General features: G+C 46.4%; 1 protein-coding gene across 1 annotated transcript; it reads right to left on the reverse strand.

Annotated features, from left to right (window-relative positions):
* Positions 1-1527: 1527 nt before the first annotated feature.
* On the reverse strand, positions 1528-20389 carry GOLT1B (golgi transport 1B). The gene is made up of 5 exons (XM_015422384.1): positions 20353-20389; positions 16833-16924; positions 12067-12245; positions 9052-9133; positions 1528-4862 (listed from the first exon to the last, which is right to left on the reverse strand). Exons 1-5 carry the CDS (start codon positions 20387-20389, stop codon positions 4824-4826), a joined length of 429 nt encoding a protein of 142 aa, XP_015277870.1. The 3' UTR covers positions 1528-4823.
* Positions 20390-20836: the final 447 nt, after the last annotated feature.

The following is a 20836-nucleotide window of genomic DNA, read 5'->3' on the forward strand; positions in this document are numbered from 1 at the left end:
TCTGCTTTGTGAGCTACTGGCATTAAAGTTGTGAGTGAGCGATTTGGCTGCTGCATAAATCAGTTTGCTCTGGCGCCATCCTTCCGGAGCGAAGACAAAAATGTGTGAGCTGGAGGCTAGAAAACTGTGAGCTAGCTCACACTAACTCAGCTTAGAGGGAACACTTCTGCCCCTGCAACCCTGCGCCAGCGCAAGGACTGTGATGCAGCCCATCAGCCCTGGACTCCATGAACACAGAAGCAGTAGCAGGTCAGAGAGGGAAGACAGAGGACCGATGTTCCTGCAGGCAGCCATGAAGGGATCTCCTCTCCATCACGCAGCACCTTACGCCCCCCCCCTCTCAAAGACTGTATCCCAGCTGAAGACAATAACATTCAGATAACGCCTCTGCTTGGCACCCGATCGTTAATGTGAAGCATCAGACCAGCAATGTCGTTGGACACCTGCACCCTTTCCTTCGTCTCACCTTCCACAAGAGGCATCACTCCCTGCCAACCATCATGTCTAAATTGGCCATCGTTTCTTTTGTATTGCCCTGTGCTAGTATTGTGTTAGTTTCCAACTTCCTGGGAACCAGTGACCACGTGGCCATTTGCCTCAGGTCACAAATCCGGCTATTTAAGGAGAGCCTTGGGCCTTTGCTCTCTCTCTCTCTCTTGCGCCTGAGCTTCCTACTCCCACCCCGCCTTTAGGTTCCATCCCTGATCAGTTTGGAATCTCTCCATGTGTGTCACTGGCCTGCACACGATCCATTTCCTAGTTCTCCCTTCCCTTCCTTATCCGCTGCAAGGTCTACTCATCTCGACAGACAGGTAAAGTATCGCCCCTCAACGGTATTCCTGCTAATGCAACTGTCTCTATCTTTTCAACTCTGATTTCTTAGCGCTGTGTTGTGGGAGCACTTGCTTATTATTGTTGTATGCTTGAGAATTTCTTAGTAAAAAGGCCAATTATTTCAACAACTTAGCCCGTCTTTTCACAGGCCCTGGGAATTCTGACTCCCATATACACAGGTTATGATCTATATCTCATGCCTATTGCCAATTAAATAATTTCTCCAAGCTTATTAAACAGTTAAGCCAATTTGGCTAACACTTGGGCCAGCTTCCAAAACAGGACCACTCTCCTGTTTTAAGCAGGTAAAGGCAGTCTGGTGTAGTGGTTAGGAGCGCAGACTCTAACCTGGGAGAACCCGGTTTGATTCCCAGCGCCTCCACATGCAGCTGCTGGTGTGACCTTGGGTCACTCACAAGTTCTTTCAGAGCTGTTCCCTCACAAGCAGTTCTCAAAAGCGCTCTGTCAGCCCCACCTACTTCACAGGGTGTCTGTTGTGGGGAGGGGAAGGGAAAGGAGATTGTAAGCTGCTCCCGAGACTCCTTCGGGTAGTGAAGGGCAGGATATAAATACAATCTCTTCTCTCTCTTCTAAAGAGGTTGCAGAACTTTTGGGCAGTGAGTTAAAAAAAAAAAAGAAATTTCTTCACCAGTTCATAGAAAAAAAGTTTGTCTTTATTCAAGGTATGACAAATGTATTTACAGTGTTCATTTACTCAGGATGAGATCTGCTTCTGATTCCTAAAGCAGCAATGAAGAATTACATTTAAATGGGGAAAATAAAACTTGTTACAGATGCTGCTGCCTTTTCTTCTTCTTTTTCTTGCAGAGGCTTACAATGCATGCAGCCTGATCCTGTGCGTGCCTGTTTGGAAAGAAGCCCAACTGAATTCAGTGGCACTTACTTCCGGGTGTAAATAGCAGCCTTTAGGACTAAGGAATCGTTCTGGCTGCTTCACAACACCAACTTTGCAAAACCCGGCTTTGTAGCCACCACAGAGTGTCCCCTTCAAAGGAACGGGGCATTCAGCTTCCAGTTGCTAGCCGGAGGTTTGAGCAAAGTCGTGATACTGTCGCCCAACCTAAACGTTCAAGGCGGCTTTGGACAGACCATCCTAACGCTTCCCTTCCAGTATCACCCTGCAACAATTGTACACACAAATAATCCCCCGCTCCAAATACTTTCCTAAACGAATAAGGGCTGTGAGAAGACAAAACGAGAATCACACCAAGTTTGCGTTTGATCACTTTTTTAAAAAATCCAACACCTTCCACATGTACATTTTTTTTTGCTTGAATGAGATTCCCAACACACTGAAGGGTTGCTACCAGATCAGTTTTAAAAAGGCAAGTTTGCTTTACTTGGTCAAGGGCGATGATCAGGGTTTCTATTGTCGTTACTATTAAAAATACAGGTCTCTCCCATGCGTTAAGTAAAACAGAAAGCAGAGAGAGAGAGAGAGAGCTGTGTGGGCATCGTTAATGTAATGCACAAATGCCTTGTACTTAGGGGAGATGGAACAGTTCCTTCTCCTGCTCCACTCACCATGGGAGAAGAAACTGCAAAATAGAAACCTTGATGGCTCAGAAATACCTGCATAACCCCTTCTGCCCCTGGGATACAGCTCTAGAAATAATGTAGGAACTGCTTGGCTGCTCCAAACCTGGATAGAGGCATGTCTCTCAGGGCTCATCACATGGGTGAATGGTTTTTGGATACAGGAGTGACTCACGAGACCATGCCTTTGTGGGAATGGGTAATATACAACAGATGCTGCACAGGTTTCCAGCTGCAATGACAGCCACCAATCTTTGTCCAGCTTAAATGGTAGTTACACGTGGCATCGTGGAAACTGTGGTAGCCTCAATGGCTGGGGACATCTCAATATGTCCCATTCAACAGGAGAGATATATATTTAAAATGGCTGCAGCCAGAGTTGCCCCCCCAATAACATTTTTTACATCTTACAGGCAGCAGCATGTATCACAGTGAGACCAAAATGAGGTACGCATGTGGCTTCGAGGATTAAAGATAACCATTTTCAGGACTTCTGGGAAAAGAAACGTGTTTTCCCAAAGTGCATTTTCCTTTCCCCAAGATGAAGCCAAAGAAACGGGCAAGTTCCTGCTAGGATTGTTTTTGCGACTGGAAACATCTCACTTGAAGGTGTTCTTCAAAGCTTCGGGGGGCGGGAGCTTGTCTCAGCTAAAAGCAAGCCGATTTAAATAATCACCCACTGGATTTTAAAAAGGTCTGTCAGGCCTTAAGCAAACTTATCAACCGTTTACGCCAAAGTGCAGAAATTGGTTGCGCAAATTTTAAAAAGTCCATGCTCCAAATAAGTTGACCAACGCACATCTATCTGCTTCGATGTGGCGTACGTAAGCTGTCTGGAGCCGAACAAATAAGTTAGTCTCATGTTAATATGCAGAGGGTTTCTGTAAATAAACACCAGCCTGCATCTGAGAGCCAGATAAGACGCTCGACCCCTTCTAAGTCTCACCCAAAATGGGGAGGGGGGGGGGAAGAGGGAGAGAGGAGGAGAAGGGAGACGAGCAGGGACAGAAGGTATTCGTGTCGTTCACTCTCTTACCCGCTTCACTGAAATGTACAAAGCAGCTCTGAAGCTTTTTATTTGTAGATATAGGCATCCTTTCCCAACCATCAGAATAGAAGCAAATTAAGACACGGGGAGAGGAGCAGCCCTTCGGCGTGGCACACGACTCAGGCTGCTCAAGTTCCCCACAGACCTCCCGACGTACAAATGACCTAATATCATTTTTTTACTTCACTGTTATTTACAGAAGAAGTTAGCGCTGTAACATACTGTCCTACAATAAGAAAAGGATGCGCAAAACGCAAGGGTCCCAATGCCAATGCCTGATTTACCGCTTTGCCAGCCGTGCTGTCATAAGATGCAGAAACATCATGCTGGCTATGGGCAAGACAGCAAGAAATGACAGTTTTGATCGGAGCACCTTTTTGAAGAGGTGGTTGGCTGGGCGTATCACTTTTTTTTAAAGTGCGCGCACCTGGAAACCGAGCAAACCATTTCGTAAGCTGGACGTGATGCGCACCAAGTTTAATTCAACAACTAGAGGGCCGCAGACCTGCTTTGTGAGGCATACATGTAACATGGGTCAAGGAGAACCAGCCGAAAAGGAGTGTAAAAGTGGTTTTCCCACAGTCCCCTGCCAAATCGAACAGGTCTCAAAACCAGGAGTGGTTTCCGGCTCAACTCAGTACCAAAACAAACAGAACAAAAATAAAAATGGGTTGACCTACCTTGCAGATTCCTCGTATAAACCTAATCAGAATTTTACATTTGGCTTTAAACATTTTCCTACCAAGCTTTATTCTAGCTAGATATTTACAAAGAAATGTATACAGCAGAACAGGGTAGTGAAATCCTCTAGTGGCGCGTGGCAAAGGAGGAGGATCCATCTTAAAATGCCGTATGTCACGCCCAAAGGACACCTCTTTGCTTTCGACGGGTGGGAAAAATGGATATTTGCTTTCTTCCGAGAGAGAAGCACAGGTAGAAAGATTGGCAAGTGGGAGGAGAGAAGGACCGTGCCTTACAGATGAAGCCCTGCTTACTCTACGACACCTTTGAAATCAGGAGGTAAAGTTACAGGCACTGTTAGTCCCACGGGGGGAGGTTGCTGCATTTAGCACATACTCCAAAAAACATGAAGAAGTCTTGAATTGTTGTAGACCGCAGGTTTCCCCTGTGTATTTTTTCTTCAGTTCACCAAATTCCAGGAGCAGCAAGTCTCGGATGCGCGCTTGCGACGCCTTTCTTTGCGAGCGATGCTTTTTTTTTTTTTTGTAGACTCGCGGTGTAAATTTAAAAACTTACGTCAAGACTTTTTGTTACAAACTTTTGCCTTTGTACACAACCGGAATCTTTGTGCTGATTCTTTTTTCTTCAAAAAAGGACATTATAAATAATATAAATTTAGAACCAGTCTTCGGCACTCTCGTCATTATACCATGTTGTTGCTTTCTCCAACTTTATCTACGAGCTGTTGTGCGGGAAGGGAGGGAAGAAAAAAAGGGGAGACACATTTTAATGCTGAGGTTCTACCACACTTACAGGCTACTGCAAGGAGACGCAGTTAGGCATCGCTGCATGTAAGTAGGCGGCTGAAGGTGACGGAGATCAGATCGTACTCACTGAGGTCTTTATGTGGTTTACACAAAATTAATGTAACCGGGTATTAACTGCGACAGTGTTTCGGCATGGTGTGCTTTTTACACTGACAGCGACATGGAGAATGCAACACAAAGGACAAAATAAAAAACCAGGAAGAAAAAGGCGAGTGTAAATACTGTCAGCTCCATGACCCAAAAGGAAAGTAAAAAATTAAAAAAAGTCAGCTATTCATGCATTAACAGACGGAAGGTGATTTTTTTTTCCAACTAACCATTATTGGGCTTTGTCTTCCGAGCCTACGCAGGCTTTGAAGAAAACAGCGACAATTAAGTTTTCAAACAGGACTTAACTCAGTTAAGAGACTACTGAATGATATGGGTAAAGATCAACAATGAACAAAACATCAAACTGGATTAGTCCTGAGAATCTGATGGCGATGCCAAAATACATTTAAGCGTGGACGAGAAAATGCATAGACATCAACGTGGCTTGTAGACCAATCCTACAAATTACCGCACTGGCAAAATGACTGTTCGGGGTTATTGCAGTGAGCTGGCATCGTAACTGGGCCGCTGATGCTGAAAGCTGCACCCTGATGTAAGGCCAGGCAGAAAAGGGGTGCAGAGGGGCTGGGCTTTATGTCCCTTCTCAAGAGGCCCTGAGGCCACTGCAGGAGCAAAGGGGGCAGGGGAGAGAGACTGGGGGCTCTATTTCTGGTTTTAAACCGAACAGGTTTTTAAGTATTACTGCAAACCGCCTTGAAGACGAGGAAAGGCAGGATATACGGGTTTTAGTTAATTAATAAACCTCATGCATCTGACTTTCAAAATTAGCATCTGACAGTGTCGCTGAGCTACCAGTAACACAGTTCCAGCCACAGCACTGACGACACCACATACACTCAAACAGGCTTGATGTAAAAAGACAGGCACAAACATACAGCAGCTTCCACAAGGAGGACATCACACTTGCTAGCAACACACATGGGTCATTTTAAAGAGATGTGGATGGCTAAAGCCGGGGCTGAGTGGCTACCAGGAGCACTAGATGAGTGGGGCAGATGGAGGCCTTGGCCAGCAGGACAAGTCCTCTCTCATCACTGTGATTCAATGAAAGAGTGGGGCACGGCATTTGCTGGCATACAGCCCAGCAATTCTGACATGCATGAAAAAGTCAAAAGCTGACGGGCAGTAGGTTCATGACGGACCAAAGGAAGTACTTCTTTACGCAAAGAGTGATTAAAATGTGGCGTTCGCTGCCAGAGGAAGCAGTGATGGTCACAGGCACAGACGGCTTTAAAAGGGGATTGGACAGATTCATGGAAAGTAAGTCTATCAATGGCTACTAGCTATGGTGGCTGAGGGGAACCTCCACATTCAGAGGCACTAAGCCTCTGAGTCCCAGAGCCAGGAGGCAACATCAGGGGAAGGCCTTGGTCTCTATGCCCTGTTGTTGGCCGTCCAGAGGAACTGGTTTGGCCACTGTGTGAGACACGATGCTGGATTAGACAAATCATTGGCCTGATCCAGCAGGGCTCGTCTTACGTTCACAATTCTGACATTAAAGTGACGGCTGCTCATCAGAAATGCAGAAAGGCACAGTTTGATACCAAAACGCTGGTGCTCCCTCTCTTTACTTAACTCATTTAAAACATTTTTAGCCGCCTTTCTCCCTTGCAGAACTCAAGGCAGTTGACCCTATATAAATAAAACATTGTAAAACCACTATTATAAAACCCATAAAAGGGACCTGCCAATAACAAAAGTGAAATAATTAAAACGGCAGTCCTAAATAAAATAGTCTTCAACGGCCTCCTGTCCATCAGTGGCTATTAGCCACAAGGTATAGATAGGAACTCTGGGCCAAGGGATACTCTGTCTTCTTGGTGCTTGGGGAAGGGGGCCAACAGTGGGAGGGGCTCCTAGTGTCCTGGCCCCACTGCTGGACCTTCTGATGGCACCTGGTATTTTTGGCCACTGTGTGACAGAGTGTTGGACTGGATGGGCCATTGGCCTGATCCAACATTGGCTTCTCTTATGTTCTTATATCGATAATTGGGGGCGGGGCGGTGCAGCTCGCTGGGGAGGTTGTTCCATAACCGTAGGGCTACTACAGAAAAGGCCCTCTCCCATGTACCCACCAAAGGAACAACTTCAATTGGTGGGACAGTTAGGAGGGTGTCTCCCTGCAATCTTAGTTCCTGGGTAGGAACGTATGGGAGAATACAGTCCTTCAGATACCCCTGGTGCAATGGCCTAAAAGCACTGGTTTCCAAATGGCCTACTAAAGATCTTTGCTGCGTCCACTTGCCTACTAAGAAATAGCTGTGTATCTGGCACAAGTGCACTGAACGGTGCAGGAAGTTCTGGGGTTAGAATATAAGAGAAGCCATGCTGGATCAGGCCAGTGGCCCATCCAGTCCAACACTGTGTCACACAGTGGCCAAAACCCAGGTGCCATCAGGAGGTCAGGGCTCAGGCTAAAGCACACAGCAAGGCCTTCTGGTGGTAAATGGACACAAGACCTTAAAACAAAACTCTCCTGCGACTTCTACTTTTGCCTCCCTCAGTGCTGGAGGTCAATCTGCTCTGCAGGGAAGCTTGCACACTATGGCTGTTCTTATGGACAAGCCTTAATAAACATCAGAGGAAACCTAGGGAGACCCAGAATCTAGACTGAAAACCACTAGCCTAAACCATCAAGTCCACGGCAAATAGCATTTAAAAAAATAAATAAACTCAGCAAATAGCAAGCATTTTAGATTGACACAGACAATCTGTATAAATACTTGATGGTGATGCAGTAGTCTGTGGACATCAGCTTAGAAACAGGTAAAGGAGCCAGTCAGAGAAAGAAGACAATTTCTGTCCGTACCAAAACTGGTATTAACCTGAAGCTGGCATGGGGTAACAAAAAGGCACTCACATAGTTTCATAGAGCGGAGGTCCATCAGTGGCTATTAGCCACAAGGTATAGGTAGGAACTCTCGGTCCGGGGCAAGTGATGCCCTGTATTCTTGGTGCTTGGGGGGGGGGAGCAACAGTGGGAGGGCTCCTAGTGCCCTGGCCCCACTGGTGGACCTCCTGATGGCACCTGGTATTTTTGGCCACTGTGTGATACAGAGTGTTGGACTGGATGGGCCTTTGGCCTGATCCAACATTGGCGTCTCTTATGTTCATCATAGCAGGGTACTGGAGGGGACATGTTCACACAACGTGAGTTGCAGAATTTGACTGGCTAGAGTTGCCAGGTCTCCCCTGGCCACTGCCAGGATGTGGGGGTGGGGTGGGGGTTGTGTTGCCAGCTTTGAAGATTCCTGGAGATTTGGGGGTGGAGCCTGGTGAGGACAGGGACCTCAGTGGGGTACAGTGCCACAGAGTCCACCCTCCAAGGCAGCCATTCTCTCCAGGGGAACCGATCTCTGTAGTCTGGAGATGAGCTGTAATTCTGAGGGATCCCCAGGTGCCACCTGGAGGCTGGCATCCCCATGACAGGCTGGGTTGCCAGGCTTGCTGGCAGTGACCATTCAGTGACAAAGCACCGTAAGGCATTAAGGGAAATCCTCTTTTGGGCACAGAGGATGACGGCAAAAATTTTCGCTAGTGGGTTCTTAAAATACTTTTGGAACCAGGGCATCACACCCAGATTATGGCTTAACCCCCCCCCCCCCCAATCCCAGCTGATCTGTACTAAACCAGCATAATTTAGAATCCCTTTTATATTTTTAGAAAAGCAGCGTAACAATTGCAGAACAGAAGAATCTAGAGGTCCAGAGTTTGGATGCAGCTTATCGTACGGGAACTCAGGGGGCCAAGATGCCTTTTACCCCTGCAGATTCTGTTCAGGGGCGTGCAGCTTTGGAGCTTCACAGAGCTCTTCTTCAGAGCAGAAATTATCCCCGGGGGATGAACATGGCAGCAACAATCTACAGATGGATGCAGAGCTCCAGAGAGAACTAAAAACTTTATCGGCCGCTAGGAAGTTAGGTATTCCCCCATCCCCAAGACACGGATATGAAGAAACAGAAGCGCGAGAGTTAGATGTGCTTTAATACTTACTGAACGTATACCGGGTAAATTCAAGAGATAGCCAAGGACTGGCACTCTTCTGATAAAACCGACCACCACGGGAAAAAAGCCCCTTTAAACAGTGAAAGAAAAAAAAAGGTCAGAAAAGCTCTGTAGACTTACCATCCTTCTATATGACAACGCAACAAGATTACTGTCAAAACAGCTTACTTTTTGGACCAGCCCACGAACTTGTATATGGTGTTATCATTTTGACTGGGGACACTATTGAAGATTTCATTTTCTTAGATAAAGGATACAGATTTAGAAATCTAAGCAACTAATGGCAATATTCTGGATGGCTGCAAAAGCACCTCTACCTATTCAGACTGGTTAACTTAGTTAAGCGGCAGTTCTAACGAAGCCTCTGTGATGCAGTTAGGGTCAGTAGTCAGTCCAGAAAACCCTAAAGAACAAAGGAGCTAGAAAGTCGTGCTCAGGAAGCGATCCCAAGGAGGTCTACCAAGGAGTCGGTCCCATTCTGTTGCACTGGGCCTGCTACCTGGAAAGTGTCCCTATGATTCCAGTCTCAATAAGCTTACTAGCCAATACCGCTCCTGACTGAGGTAAGGCTACAGTAGAGCCATAAATGAATCCCTCACTCAGAGACGATCAAGAGAGGCATTCACACCACTACTTTTATTCCACAATAAGGAATGGTCTGCACAGATATGTTCACACATGATGCCCACCAGGGGTCATTTCCTGCAAGAGCACACAGGTACGGAGCTCCGGCAGTAAAGAGCCCCAGGGGCGGGCACATGCAACAAGCCCCACCCCCTGCTCCCAGCAGCCCTCAGTCAGAGCAAGAAGCAGCCAGGTAAGCTGCAGAGCCCCCGGCCCAAAACAGTCCAGTGGCACCTTTAAGATCAAGTTTTATTCAAGTACAAGCTCTCCTTCCTCTGCGAGGACAGATCTGCACGTTTTCCCCCTCCCAATAGCTAGCAATCCAAAAAAGTCCAGTGGAATCTGAGCGGTGGGTGTTGCCTTCTGACACACTTCCGGTGATGTCAGGGGGCGTGGCATATGCAAATGAGCTATGCTATTGAGCTCCTGCACCTCTTTTTTTACGAAATGACCCCTGATGCCCACTGATCGAGAGAAAATCGGGATGTAAGTATTTAAATATATTTGAAATAGATTTACTTGCTGACTGTTGTTTCAAATGAAAGACTGTTTATGTGAATAAATGTTCAAAGGTCTAAGAAAGCATAAGCCTTTAAATGCATTAAAGTTCAAACACCGGACCACACCATGGAAACTTAACCACGGTCTGGTTTGCTGCCTGAATTAACACCCACCATTGGAAAACATGATCTGGGAGGGGTTTGGAAACCATGGTAGGCACTAACTGCAATTTATTGTGATGTCTGAATTTTGTTGTACTGTGGGGGAGGCGCTCAGCAGGTAGAAAAGGAAAACAGACAGGACAGCTCTAAATCAAAGTTTGCCTGTATACCCTGGGTGAGCAAACCATGGTTTGGGCTCTAAACTACGGTCACTGAAAAATTCGGTATGATCTCAGCATCAAGCCAATGGTTTTCACTATGGGCAGCCAGCCCAGGTCCCATGGAAGTTGATTGGTTACTGAACCTGCAAACAGCAGGCTTCAAAAGGATGGACAATCATTCATAATAGACTCCGGGGCTACTTCACATGATGAATTCTACAAAGAATACAGCACACACAGACCCAAAGTTGGAGAAGATAACCATTCACTCTAATGCATGTGTAATGATGTCAGGGTCAGGCCCTGGGTCATATGCTCATCTCCCTGCAATCTGACAGCCAAATATTTTAAGTCACCCCCCTCTGGGTTTAACCATGGTTAGGTATTACAAAAGCACATCAGCCAGACCTTTCTTAACCAGGTTCCACTAATCAGTTTAGTACTAGGTGGGGCAGCCATGTTGGTCTGAAGCAACAGAACAAAGTTTGAGTCCAGTGGCACCTTTAAGACCAACAAAGTTTAATTCAAGGTATAAGCTTTTGTGGGCAAGCACACTTCTTCAGATACAGAGAACACAATCTCTTCAACCATTACATATAGGGAGTGGGGGGGGGGGTTGGTTGTCAGGAAGGACCAGCATCTTGACTCTAACTGGTCCTTCCTGACAACCAACCCCCCCACCCCCTACATGTAACAGTTGAAGAGATTCTGTTCTCTGTATCTGAAGAAGTGTGCTTGCACACGAAAGCTTACACCTTGAATTTCAGTTTGGGTAAGCCATAGTTCTGGCACAGCTGTTCTTGAAAAAGAGCACTTTCTGTCAGAGCTCTCTCAGCCCCACCTACCTCACAGGGTGTCTGTTGTGGGGAGGGGAAGAGAAAGGAGTTTGTAAGCCGCTCTGAGACTCCTTCGGGTAGTGAAGGGCGGGGTATAAACCCAATCTCTTCTCTTCTTATTTTACCTCACAGGGTGTCTGTTGTGGGGAGGGGAAGGGAAAGGAGTTTGTAAGCTGCTCCGAGACTCCTTCGGGTAGTGAAGGGCGGGGTATAAATCCAATCTCTTCTCTTAAAAGTACTACTTGTCTCCAACAATTTAGTACCAAAGCTTCAAATCTTACTTGGCTTAGTGTTACCTGCTGTTAACAGCGGTGCTAGTGCCACACTCAACTGAGGTATGGGGATTTCAGGTGGAGGCAGCACACAATCCTGCAGCCTGCTCCTGGTAACTGGGCCATGGTTAAAAGGTCAGGAGAGTGATGCCTACACCAGTTCCAAGATTAACGGGTTCCGTTTGGCATCTTGGGGGGTCAAGCAGACCGCCTGTCAATTGCCTCTTTATGAACAGTATTACCTCCGGTGTTTTTTAAAAGTATTTTTTTTTCTGGAAATGAAAGTGTGTTCCAGTTTGCTCTTAGCAGGAGGAGACAAGCTTCTACTGGACTATGCTCATTAACCTTCACACTTAAAACTGCCGTTATTCAACGAAGCAGTTTCGCGATAGCAAAAAAAGGGTTACTCTTCAGAACAAACGCGAAGATTGATGGGAAAAAGCCTTACCGGAATAAGAGGAAGAACCCATAAATTTCAAGGACCATTCCTATCAAGGGCCAACCAATAAGAACAATAAGTACGCCTCCCAGAAAGAAGCCCGTGGCTTTCATTTTGTGCTTCTGGAAGAAGAATCTGAACGTCCTTTCTAAACCAATCACGAAAGCCAGGCCCGCCACAAATAAAACCTGAAAGAGCCAACAACAATAATAAGCAACACATAATGAAGGGGGAAATTGTACTTCAATCCACAAAACAAAATAAAATATTTATTGGGGGGCGGACCTATGCCTGAAACTGAAGCTTACTCTCACAACAGAGCAGAACTCAACTGTACCCTTTGAAAGAATGTTTTGGCACAACACAAAAGCTGGAGTTTGCTGGAGCAAAAGAATCTGTACACAGTCCGAAGATATTGCAATGGTATCAGCTTGACTTAACTGAGAAACATTTATGCTTGTCCCAGTTTCCCTTATGCAAAAAATGTGCAACTAGAGCACCTGACCCCTGTGGACTTCTTTGATTTATTCCAGACAATATGCTTGCCAGCTCATAAAACTACTTAGAGATGTATAACCTGGCTGAAAAGAAACAATACCAAGGTTAGGAAGCCAGGAATTAACACATTCTGCAACTGCAACACTGGTTTCGTTCTGCTGACACTAAAGTTACTGCCCATCTTATCTTCCACTCAGCTCAGTATTTTATAACTCAGATAAGATACAAACCATGTACCCAAGTAATAGGAAATGCCTGGACAAGACATTTACTATTGTTCATGTAGACACTGCAGATCATATCAGATTTATAAAATTACTGCATGCGACAAGTACAACCCGTCTGAGGTTGAGCATTTTTCCAATCCCATTGATTTCAATGAGTTAAGAGCATGTATCTAAATATCAAATGGAACTTTGCTTAACTCTGACAGTGTTGTGCACAAGTTGCCAGACACTTATAGGCAAAAGTAAGAAATACTTAGCAGTTCAAAAGCAAGAAATTGCAAATAGATAAGGTAACAGCATTCCGTGCACCTCGGCGTCTAGTCATGCTGGCCACATGACCACAGAAACGTCTTCGGACAGCACTGGCTCTTCGGCTCGGAAATGGAGATGAGCACCACGCCCTAGAGTCGGCTTCGACTGGCTTTCAAGGAAGGGAAACCTTTACCTTAAGAAATAGCTACAATTAGGTAAAAGGTAAAGGTTTCCCTTGCTCGAAAGCCAGTCGAATCTGACTCTAGGGGTGGTGCTCATCTCCATTTCCAAACTGAAGAGCCAGCGCTGTCCAAAGACATTTCCGTGGTCATGTGGTCGGCATGACTAAACGCTGAGGCACATGGAACGCTGTGACATTCCCACCGAAGTGGTACCTATTTCTCTACTTGCAGTTTCTTGCTTTTGAACTGCTAGGTTGGCAGGAGCTGGGGCCAGAGACGGGAGCTCACTCCATCACGTTGCACTCGGGTCTTGAACTGCTGACTGAACCACAGACCTTCTGGCTTGCAGCTCAGCATCTTAACCTCTGAGCCACCATGGGTACAATTTTACTTAATAATTTATTATTTACTAATTGCTTATCGGTAGATAAGTAATCTAGAGGTGGCACGGCATATATTTTGGTAGGGTTCTCCTACAGGATGGCAAGACTGCTGCATAGTACTGGGGCCAGGCTATTGCCAGACATCCTCTGCTTCACGGCAGCCGGCTTCCTTCCACTTACATCCAACTCGTAATACCTGTTCTCTCGCACCCCGGTTCTCTGCCTCCATTCATCTCTGAACTTCCTCAGCCAAATATACAGCGCAGCAGAAATGTTCCCTCGCGTCGCTCCCTTCTCCTTGCTTAATTGCATTCCAGCAGTAGCCAGAGTACAAAATACTTACTACTGACTCGCGTGAAAAGGATTCTTTAGGAAAGCCAGACATTACAATGAATGAAAATTCAGATTCTGGATGAGCAGAAGCCCGTCCTCAATATTTATTTATTTAGAGATTTCTAAGGTAAAGGTAAAGGTTCCCTTGCTCGAAAGCCAGTCGAATCCGACTCTAGGGCTGCGGTGCTCATCTCCGTTTCAAAGCCAAAGAGCCAGCGCTGTCCGAAGACGTTTCCGTGGTCATGTGGCCGGCATGACTAAACACTAAGGCGCACGGAACGCTGTTACCTTCCCACCAAAGTGGTACCTATTTATCTACTTGCAATTTCTTGCTTTCGAACTGCTAGGATGGCAGGAGCTGGAACTAGAGACGGGAGCTCACTCCGTCATGCGGCAACCTGGGTCTTGAACTGCTGAACTACCGACCTTCCACAGCCTGCAGTTCAGTGTCTTAACCACTTGAGCCACTTCTAGTCACTTACTCTTGCAAGTGCTGTGACAGGCTTAAACACGCACACACACAACACCAGGGGCAGATATATTTTTAACGATTTACGCTTCAAAGCACTCCCGTCTCCAATTCAGTGGAAATACTTAATATCACAACTCCAAAAATTTGATTACTGCAGTTCATTAGGTGTCCGATTAGTGCTTGACTCGACATTCGGTGAAGTACAGCCACACATGTCCAGCCTACCCTACCTCTCAGGGTTGGTGTGACGATAAAAATGAAGAGAGGTGAATAATATAAACTTCTTTGGGTCCCCGCTGGGGAGAAAGGTGGGGTATGGATGAAATAAATAATTTAATGCTGCATACTTCTACACTATAAGGTAGATAGACCAGTGGGTTGATCCAGGAAGGCTCTTTTTATGGGCACCTGGGGTTTGGCCACTGTGTGACAGAGTGCTGGACTGGTTGGGCCACTGGCCTGATCCAACATGGCTTCTCTTATGTTCTTATGTTCACATACACCTCTCACCCAGCTTAGACAGTGGTCTGATTCATACAAGCACTAGGAGTGCATACGGTGCTTTCCGCTGCAAATAAGCCCAAAGCAGGTCTCTGCTCAAGAAGCTGACAATCTAAATGTACAACTGGCAGACTACAGACTACAACTGGCAGAATACAAGAACTCGTGGGCACTCCATGAAATTGCTGAGCGGTCGGGTTAGAACGGATAAAAGGAAGTACTTCTTCACCCAAAGAGTGATTAACACTTGGAATTCACTGCCACAGGAAGTGGTGGCGGCTACAAGCATGGACGGCTTCAAAAGGGAATTAGATAAGCATATGGAGCAGAGATCCATCAGTGGCTATTAGCCACAAGGTATAGATAAGGGCTCTGGGGCAAGTGAGGCTCTGTCATCTTGGTGCTTGGGGGGGGGGGGGGGTCAACAGTGGGATGGCTTCTAATGTCCTGGCCCCACTGGTGGACCTCCTGATGGCACTGGTATTTCTGGCCACTGTGGGATACAGAGTGTTGGACTGGATGGGCCTTTGGCCTGATCCAACATTGGCATCTCTTATGTTCTTATGTTCTTACAGGTGGAATTTTTTAAAAAATGAGCACATGCAGACACTTTACCCTTGTTTCAGTATAGTATCAAGGGTCAATTCTAAGGCTTTGTGTAGGTGGTATAATTTACGTTACGAAAAAGAGATGGTGTCGTGCGTGTGCTCTGGCTAGGCTTTCTGGGCACAGCAGGCAACAAGGGAATCGTCTCCAAAAGCAGGAGAGGTCCGTCAGCTCAGGATGGTGGAACTGGAGAAACGAAGGCAGATCAAGAGATCACAGCTGAGCCTTCTTTTTGCTGTCAAGTGACAGATTACTTATAGCGACCCCTGGTGGGGTTTTCGAGACAAGAGGTGTTCGGAGGTGGTTTCACCATCGTCTGCCTCTGTGTTGTGACTCTGGTATTCCTTGGTGGTCTCCCATCCAAATACTGATCAAAGCTGACCCTGCTTAGTTACCGAAATCGGATGAGATTGGGCTAGCCTGGGCTATCCAGGTCAGGGCCAGCTAAGGCAGGGGTGTCAAACATGCGGCCCGGGGGCCGGATCAGGCCCCCGGAGGGTTTCCATCAGGCCCGCAGTGGAACTGGCCATCTTCTGCTTCCAGTTCTTCTACCGCTGCTGCATCGTAGCTTGCTTCGCCAGACTCTCTTAATCACTCAGCCATTTCATGTTTTAACCTGGGTCCTAGACTCAGAACTCTGAGGATGAGATTTCTGTGGTGAATGTCGATAAATCAAAAGTAGGTTGGCAGCTTACAGAGCTAATGGTTTAAACGTGTTTTTATTTTAAGTAAAAAAAAAACCCCCTTTGTGTTTGTGTCCTTTACAAAGTTTATATCTCCGCTACCTGGCATTACATTTTATGACACACGTGTCCCGGCCCAACAAGGTCTCATTTATGTCGGATCCGGCCCTCATAAAAAAATGAGTTCGACACCCCTGAGCTAAGGCGTAGGGGTGAAGAAAGTCCAGGGAGAACTCTAAAGGTAAGGCCAAGGAGTCTGTGCAGCGTGCCAAAGGAGATGTGAAGCCAATGTAGGAGGGGAAAAAAAAGTAGGAGTTACTTTTTTATGGGAAAAGAATCCAAGGAGACGGCAGCCCAGAGCTGCTCTTCATTCTTCCTGCTCCTTTTCGCATCATTCATTGCTAAGGAGATCAGAAAGACATCTGCCGAGTTCCAGATGGCTGCCAATTAAAACAAAGTTTCCTGAGGCATGTACGATCAAGGCAATCCCATCATACTTAAGTGAACCCTGGACTAGATGCTCCTTAAAATTAACTTTCTCTCTGGTTGCTGTTATGTACGCCAGCTACACGGCGTATTTAGAGGGAAGCGTGTTCAGTTGATGTATTACGTAAATATGACTCATGTAAATCACTTACGTTTCCAATAGCCAAAAGTGCTTTGTCAAAAAATAGGATCATTCCAAAGAAAAGGAAAAACACTCCAAAACCCGTAAGTCCCATTCCAATTTCTGTAATATAAAAAAAGGGGCAGTATTAGTAAAAACATAAAACTCAGTGGTAAGGAAAAAGAAAAACAGGCTGCAGTCACACGGAGCATTAGCCACGCTACTGAGACGGATGATAGGCGGATTTTCCGGGCGCGATCACACCGCAACATCTGGGAAGCGTAGAGCTCCCATGGCGAACCCGAGGCTTCCCACAGAAGATGCGGAGTTAAAAACTAGTACTGTATTTTCCTGCGTATAAGACTACTTTTTAACCCAGGGAAATCTTCTCAGAAGTGGGGGGTCGTCTTATACGCCGGTACACCAGAAGCATCAGCACAGCTCTATATTTTAACTGGAAAACTCTACAATTTAACTGGAAAAGTTGGGGGTCGTCTTATACGCCCAGTCATCTTATACACCGGAAAATACGGTACCTCTGAGGTACTAGTTTCCGGAAACCACGGGACAAGGGCTGGCGTCTGATCGCGTTTCCGGTGGTAGTCCGTGGCATCCGGCACCTACCCATGTCCAATGTTCCCTCTAAATTGTGGAGTCTTGTGAGCTAAAATTCTACTTTGCGAGCTACTGGCATTAAAGTTGTGAGTGAGCAGTTTGGCTACTGCATAAATTAAGTTTGCTCTGGAGCCGTCCTTCCTGAGCTAAGACAAAAATGTGTGAGCCAGAGGCTAAAGAACTGTGAGCTAGCTCCCACTAACTCAGAGGGAACACTGCCCATGTCCTGTCGCAAACAGGTCCCCCCCCCCAAGTCTCTACAGGATGCGCACAAACACCCAACGGCGCATGCACACGAAGAGGAAAGCGAAAGTTCCGTTGCTCCGCAGGATCGCACATGCCGTTGGTGAGATCGCGCTGTGCCTTTTCTTTGCCGCGCTGCAGGATTGTCGTGTGATCGCCACCTCGCCCCTACCCACGGGACCTCGACGGGACCCGTGATAGGGTGGCTGCGCGTTATTTTGCTCCGAGCCAAACTGCCACGCTTCCCCCCCCCCCGCATTTTATGGCCCATGTGACCGGGACCACAATTTAATATACAAAAAACTCTTTAATAAATGCTACTGCTCCTAAATCGCTGATGCATTCACAGCTGCACCCAACAACCTGCCCTTATTCAGGCAAGCTGTGTTATGTAAGAATGCATAAACTGTCTTCCCAGATTGTATCAAGGTCCCATGTAGTCAAGCCATGGCCTGCCACTGAGCAAATAGCTGGGGATCCAATTCAGCTGCAAAGTTGGTAGCCCTTCCTTTGTTTTTCTTCTTTTATTTTAACCTCCATTAACAGCAGCCCTAGTTTAATATCCTTGATGACCATCTTCAGATCTGTTCTAGAGGACAAGATCCTAGAAGACTCTATTAATCAACAACAAAGTGGCCACAAAGACTTTTGTAGGGGAATCCAATAAAAGGCTTTCAAAATCAGAGATCCAGTTCAAAAAAACAGCGAGACATCACCTCGCCTCTCTCAAACGACAGCAAGTTGCCAGTTTGAAGAAGAAGGTGTCGTTACCAGCAGGAAGCAAGAATTAAAATGCGCTGAACGCAGCAGTCGCATGATTATCTCAGTATACTAAAGGACTTTATGCGAACATTGCAAAAGAACAAGAAGAGGTTTTTTCACACTGCTTTTCTCTAACCAAAGGAGTCTCAAAGCAGCTCATGATTGCCTTTCTCTTCCTCTCTCCACAACAGGCACCTTGTAAGGTAGGTGAGGCTGAGAGAGTTCTGAGAGAATGGCCAGAGGTCACCCAACAGGCTTCATGTGAAGGAGGAGTGGGGAATCAAACCAGGCTCTCTAGATTAGAGTCTGCTACTCTCAACCACTATATCCCTCTGTCTTTCATAACTTCATAGGGAATGGGAAAAGATTGCCCGGGGGGGGGGGAATCTCTCTTGCTGTAGCAGCTCATCTATCTTTTAAGCACCTCTATTTGTTGAGAACTATCCAGCAACCCGCAGGCTTGTAGTCAAGTACGAAGTACACAAGATGTTATAGCATCCTATGTGAAGCAGGTAAACTCAGCTCTACTTCAGGGACAAAAATCTCACTACTCCCTAAAGTCAGGGGGTGATCGAGGATGAAGGAGCACACATTTTGGCAAATCAAGGCCAGTCAACATGGATAGACCTCTGTCCATATTATTTTTCTCACTACGAGAAAGGATCTTATCTTAACTAAACACAAATATGTGAGATTAGCACAATCCAAAATACCAAAAGCAAAGAAGACGGCTGAGTAAAAAGCTGGAAAACAAACAGAAAGAACGGATAAATGACAACCCCCCCAAAAAAAATTTGGATTCTCCTACTAATTCTCTTGCTTCTTTGTAAGGCAATGCTACATAACCTTGGTGGTCAACTAGCAGGAGGCAGACTTATAGATTGGCCCTGGGTTGGATGAGGAAGTACCATCTCAGATGGTTTCTTCTTTATGCTGGAGGAGGAAACAGACTTAAAGATGTGGTCGGCTGCCTATTAAAAATAAATAAATAAATAGATAAGAAGAGAAGAGGAGATTGGATTTATACCCCACCCTTCCCTACCTGAAGGAGTCTCAGAGCGGCTTACAATCCCCTTTCCCTTCCCCGCCCCACAACAGACACCCCGTGAGGTAGGTGGGACTGAGAGAGCTCTCTCGAGAACTGCCCTTGAGAGAACAGCTCTGAGAGAACTTGTGACTGACCCAAGGTCACACCAGCAGCTGCATGTGGAGGAGTGGGGCATCAAACCCGGTCCTCCCAGATTGGAGTCTGCGCTCCTAACCACTACATCAAACTGGCTCTAACCACTACACCAAACTACGCTCCTAACCACTACACCAAATAAAAGCATGGGGTGCTAGTGGTGAAGAGAGAACCCCAAGGCAGTAGAACCAAGACTATGCTCAGATGACGTCGGGGGACTCGCCTCTCCTCTCTTGGCTGCAGAAGGACAGCAAGGACCATTGCTAGGCAACTAGGAGAAAATTATTTTCTCCCCCCCGGAAGGTCTAATATCCAAAGCTAAAAAAGGATAATTATGTTCTAGATGTACCATGCGATGCACAATGGAAATAGTCCTCACTGAACAGACTGAAGGGATCAGTTCCGCTCAAAATGCTAAATCTCTATTGAAAAGAAACGGGATTTTATTCTCAGACCATTCTTTTGCTGCTGCCAATCAGTCCAAAAGCCTCATACGTGCGGATACAAAGCCCTCTGCGGCCACTATCTGACCGACACAGCTGCACAATAAAAACTGGCAACAACTGTGAGTTTTATTATTGATGAACTATAACAAAAGTGAGATGGAACAGTCCTTTATTCTTGGGAACAGAGTTATGAATAGCGCTTAATTGGGGGGGTCTTGTGCTAGGAAATCCAAAACCATTTTTCTTCGACTGGGCAAGGCTTTTCTACTAGGAAGGCACTCTTTGCGGGGTCCCGCACGTACCATGCCCAACTTCTACTTCATCAGCATTTATTTTCATCTAAAATATTTAGAGCTAGAGTATTCCAGAGCAACAAGATTCAGTTCTGTTAGCTATCCAGCACACAACTGGAAAACAGTTCTCCCCTTGCTAAGCAGGCAGAAGGATGGCTTGGGGCAATGCCCCTGGGAGGAAAAAAAGAGATGGCCCTCCTGAGAACTACAGGTGATGTCCACATCCTTGTGGCTGCCACTGCCATTCCAAAGCCATTTAAAAATGCTGTGAGGGCTCATTGCAGCAGGCCGGGATGCTCCTGTTTCCCACCTCTGGGATCTCATCAAGCATGACAGTCAGTATGCTGTACAGGCTAAAGTGTCGGACTAAGATCTGGGAAACCCAAATTAAAATCCCCGCTGTGCCATGGAAGCTCGCTGGGTGACCTTGGGCCAGGCACACACTCTCAACCTAACCTACCTCATGGGGCTACCTCTTTAGCAAATCCCCCGC

The sequence above is a fragment of the Gekko japonicus genome, unplaced genomic scaffold, assembly GCF_001447785.1.
Source record: "Gekko japonicus isolate JY-2015 unplaced genomic scaffold, Gekko_japonicus_V1.1 scaffold995, whole genome shotgun sequence".
Lineage (NCBI taxonomy): Eukaryota > Metazoa > Chordata > Lepidosauria > Squamata > Gekkonidae > Gekko > Gekko japonicus.

What these genes read in the sequence shown, in the direction of transcription:
- GOLT1B (XM_015422384.1), bottom strand. Translation starts at nt 20,389, where the DNA reads ATGAAAATAAATGCTGATGAAGTAGAAGTTGGGCATG. An exon ending in CACTTTTGGCTATTGGAAAC is followed by an intron (nt 12,246 to 16,832) that starts GTAAGTGATTTA and finishes TGGCTCTTTCAG; the next exon opens with GTTTTATTTGTGGCGGGCCT. An exon ending in GGGTTCTTCCTCTTATTCCG is followed by an intron (nt 9,134 to 12,066) that starts GTAAGGCTTTTT and finishes CACTGTTTAAAG; the next exon opens with GGGCTTTTTTCCCGTGGTGG.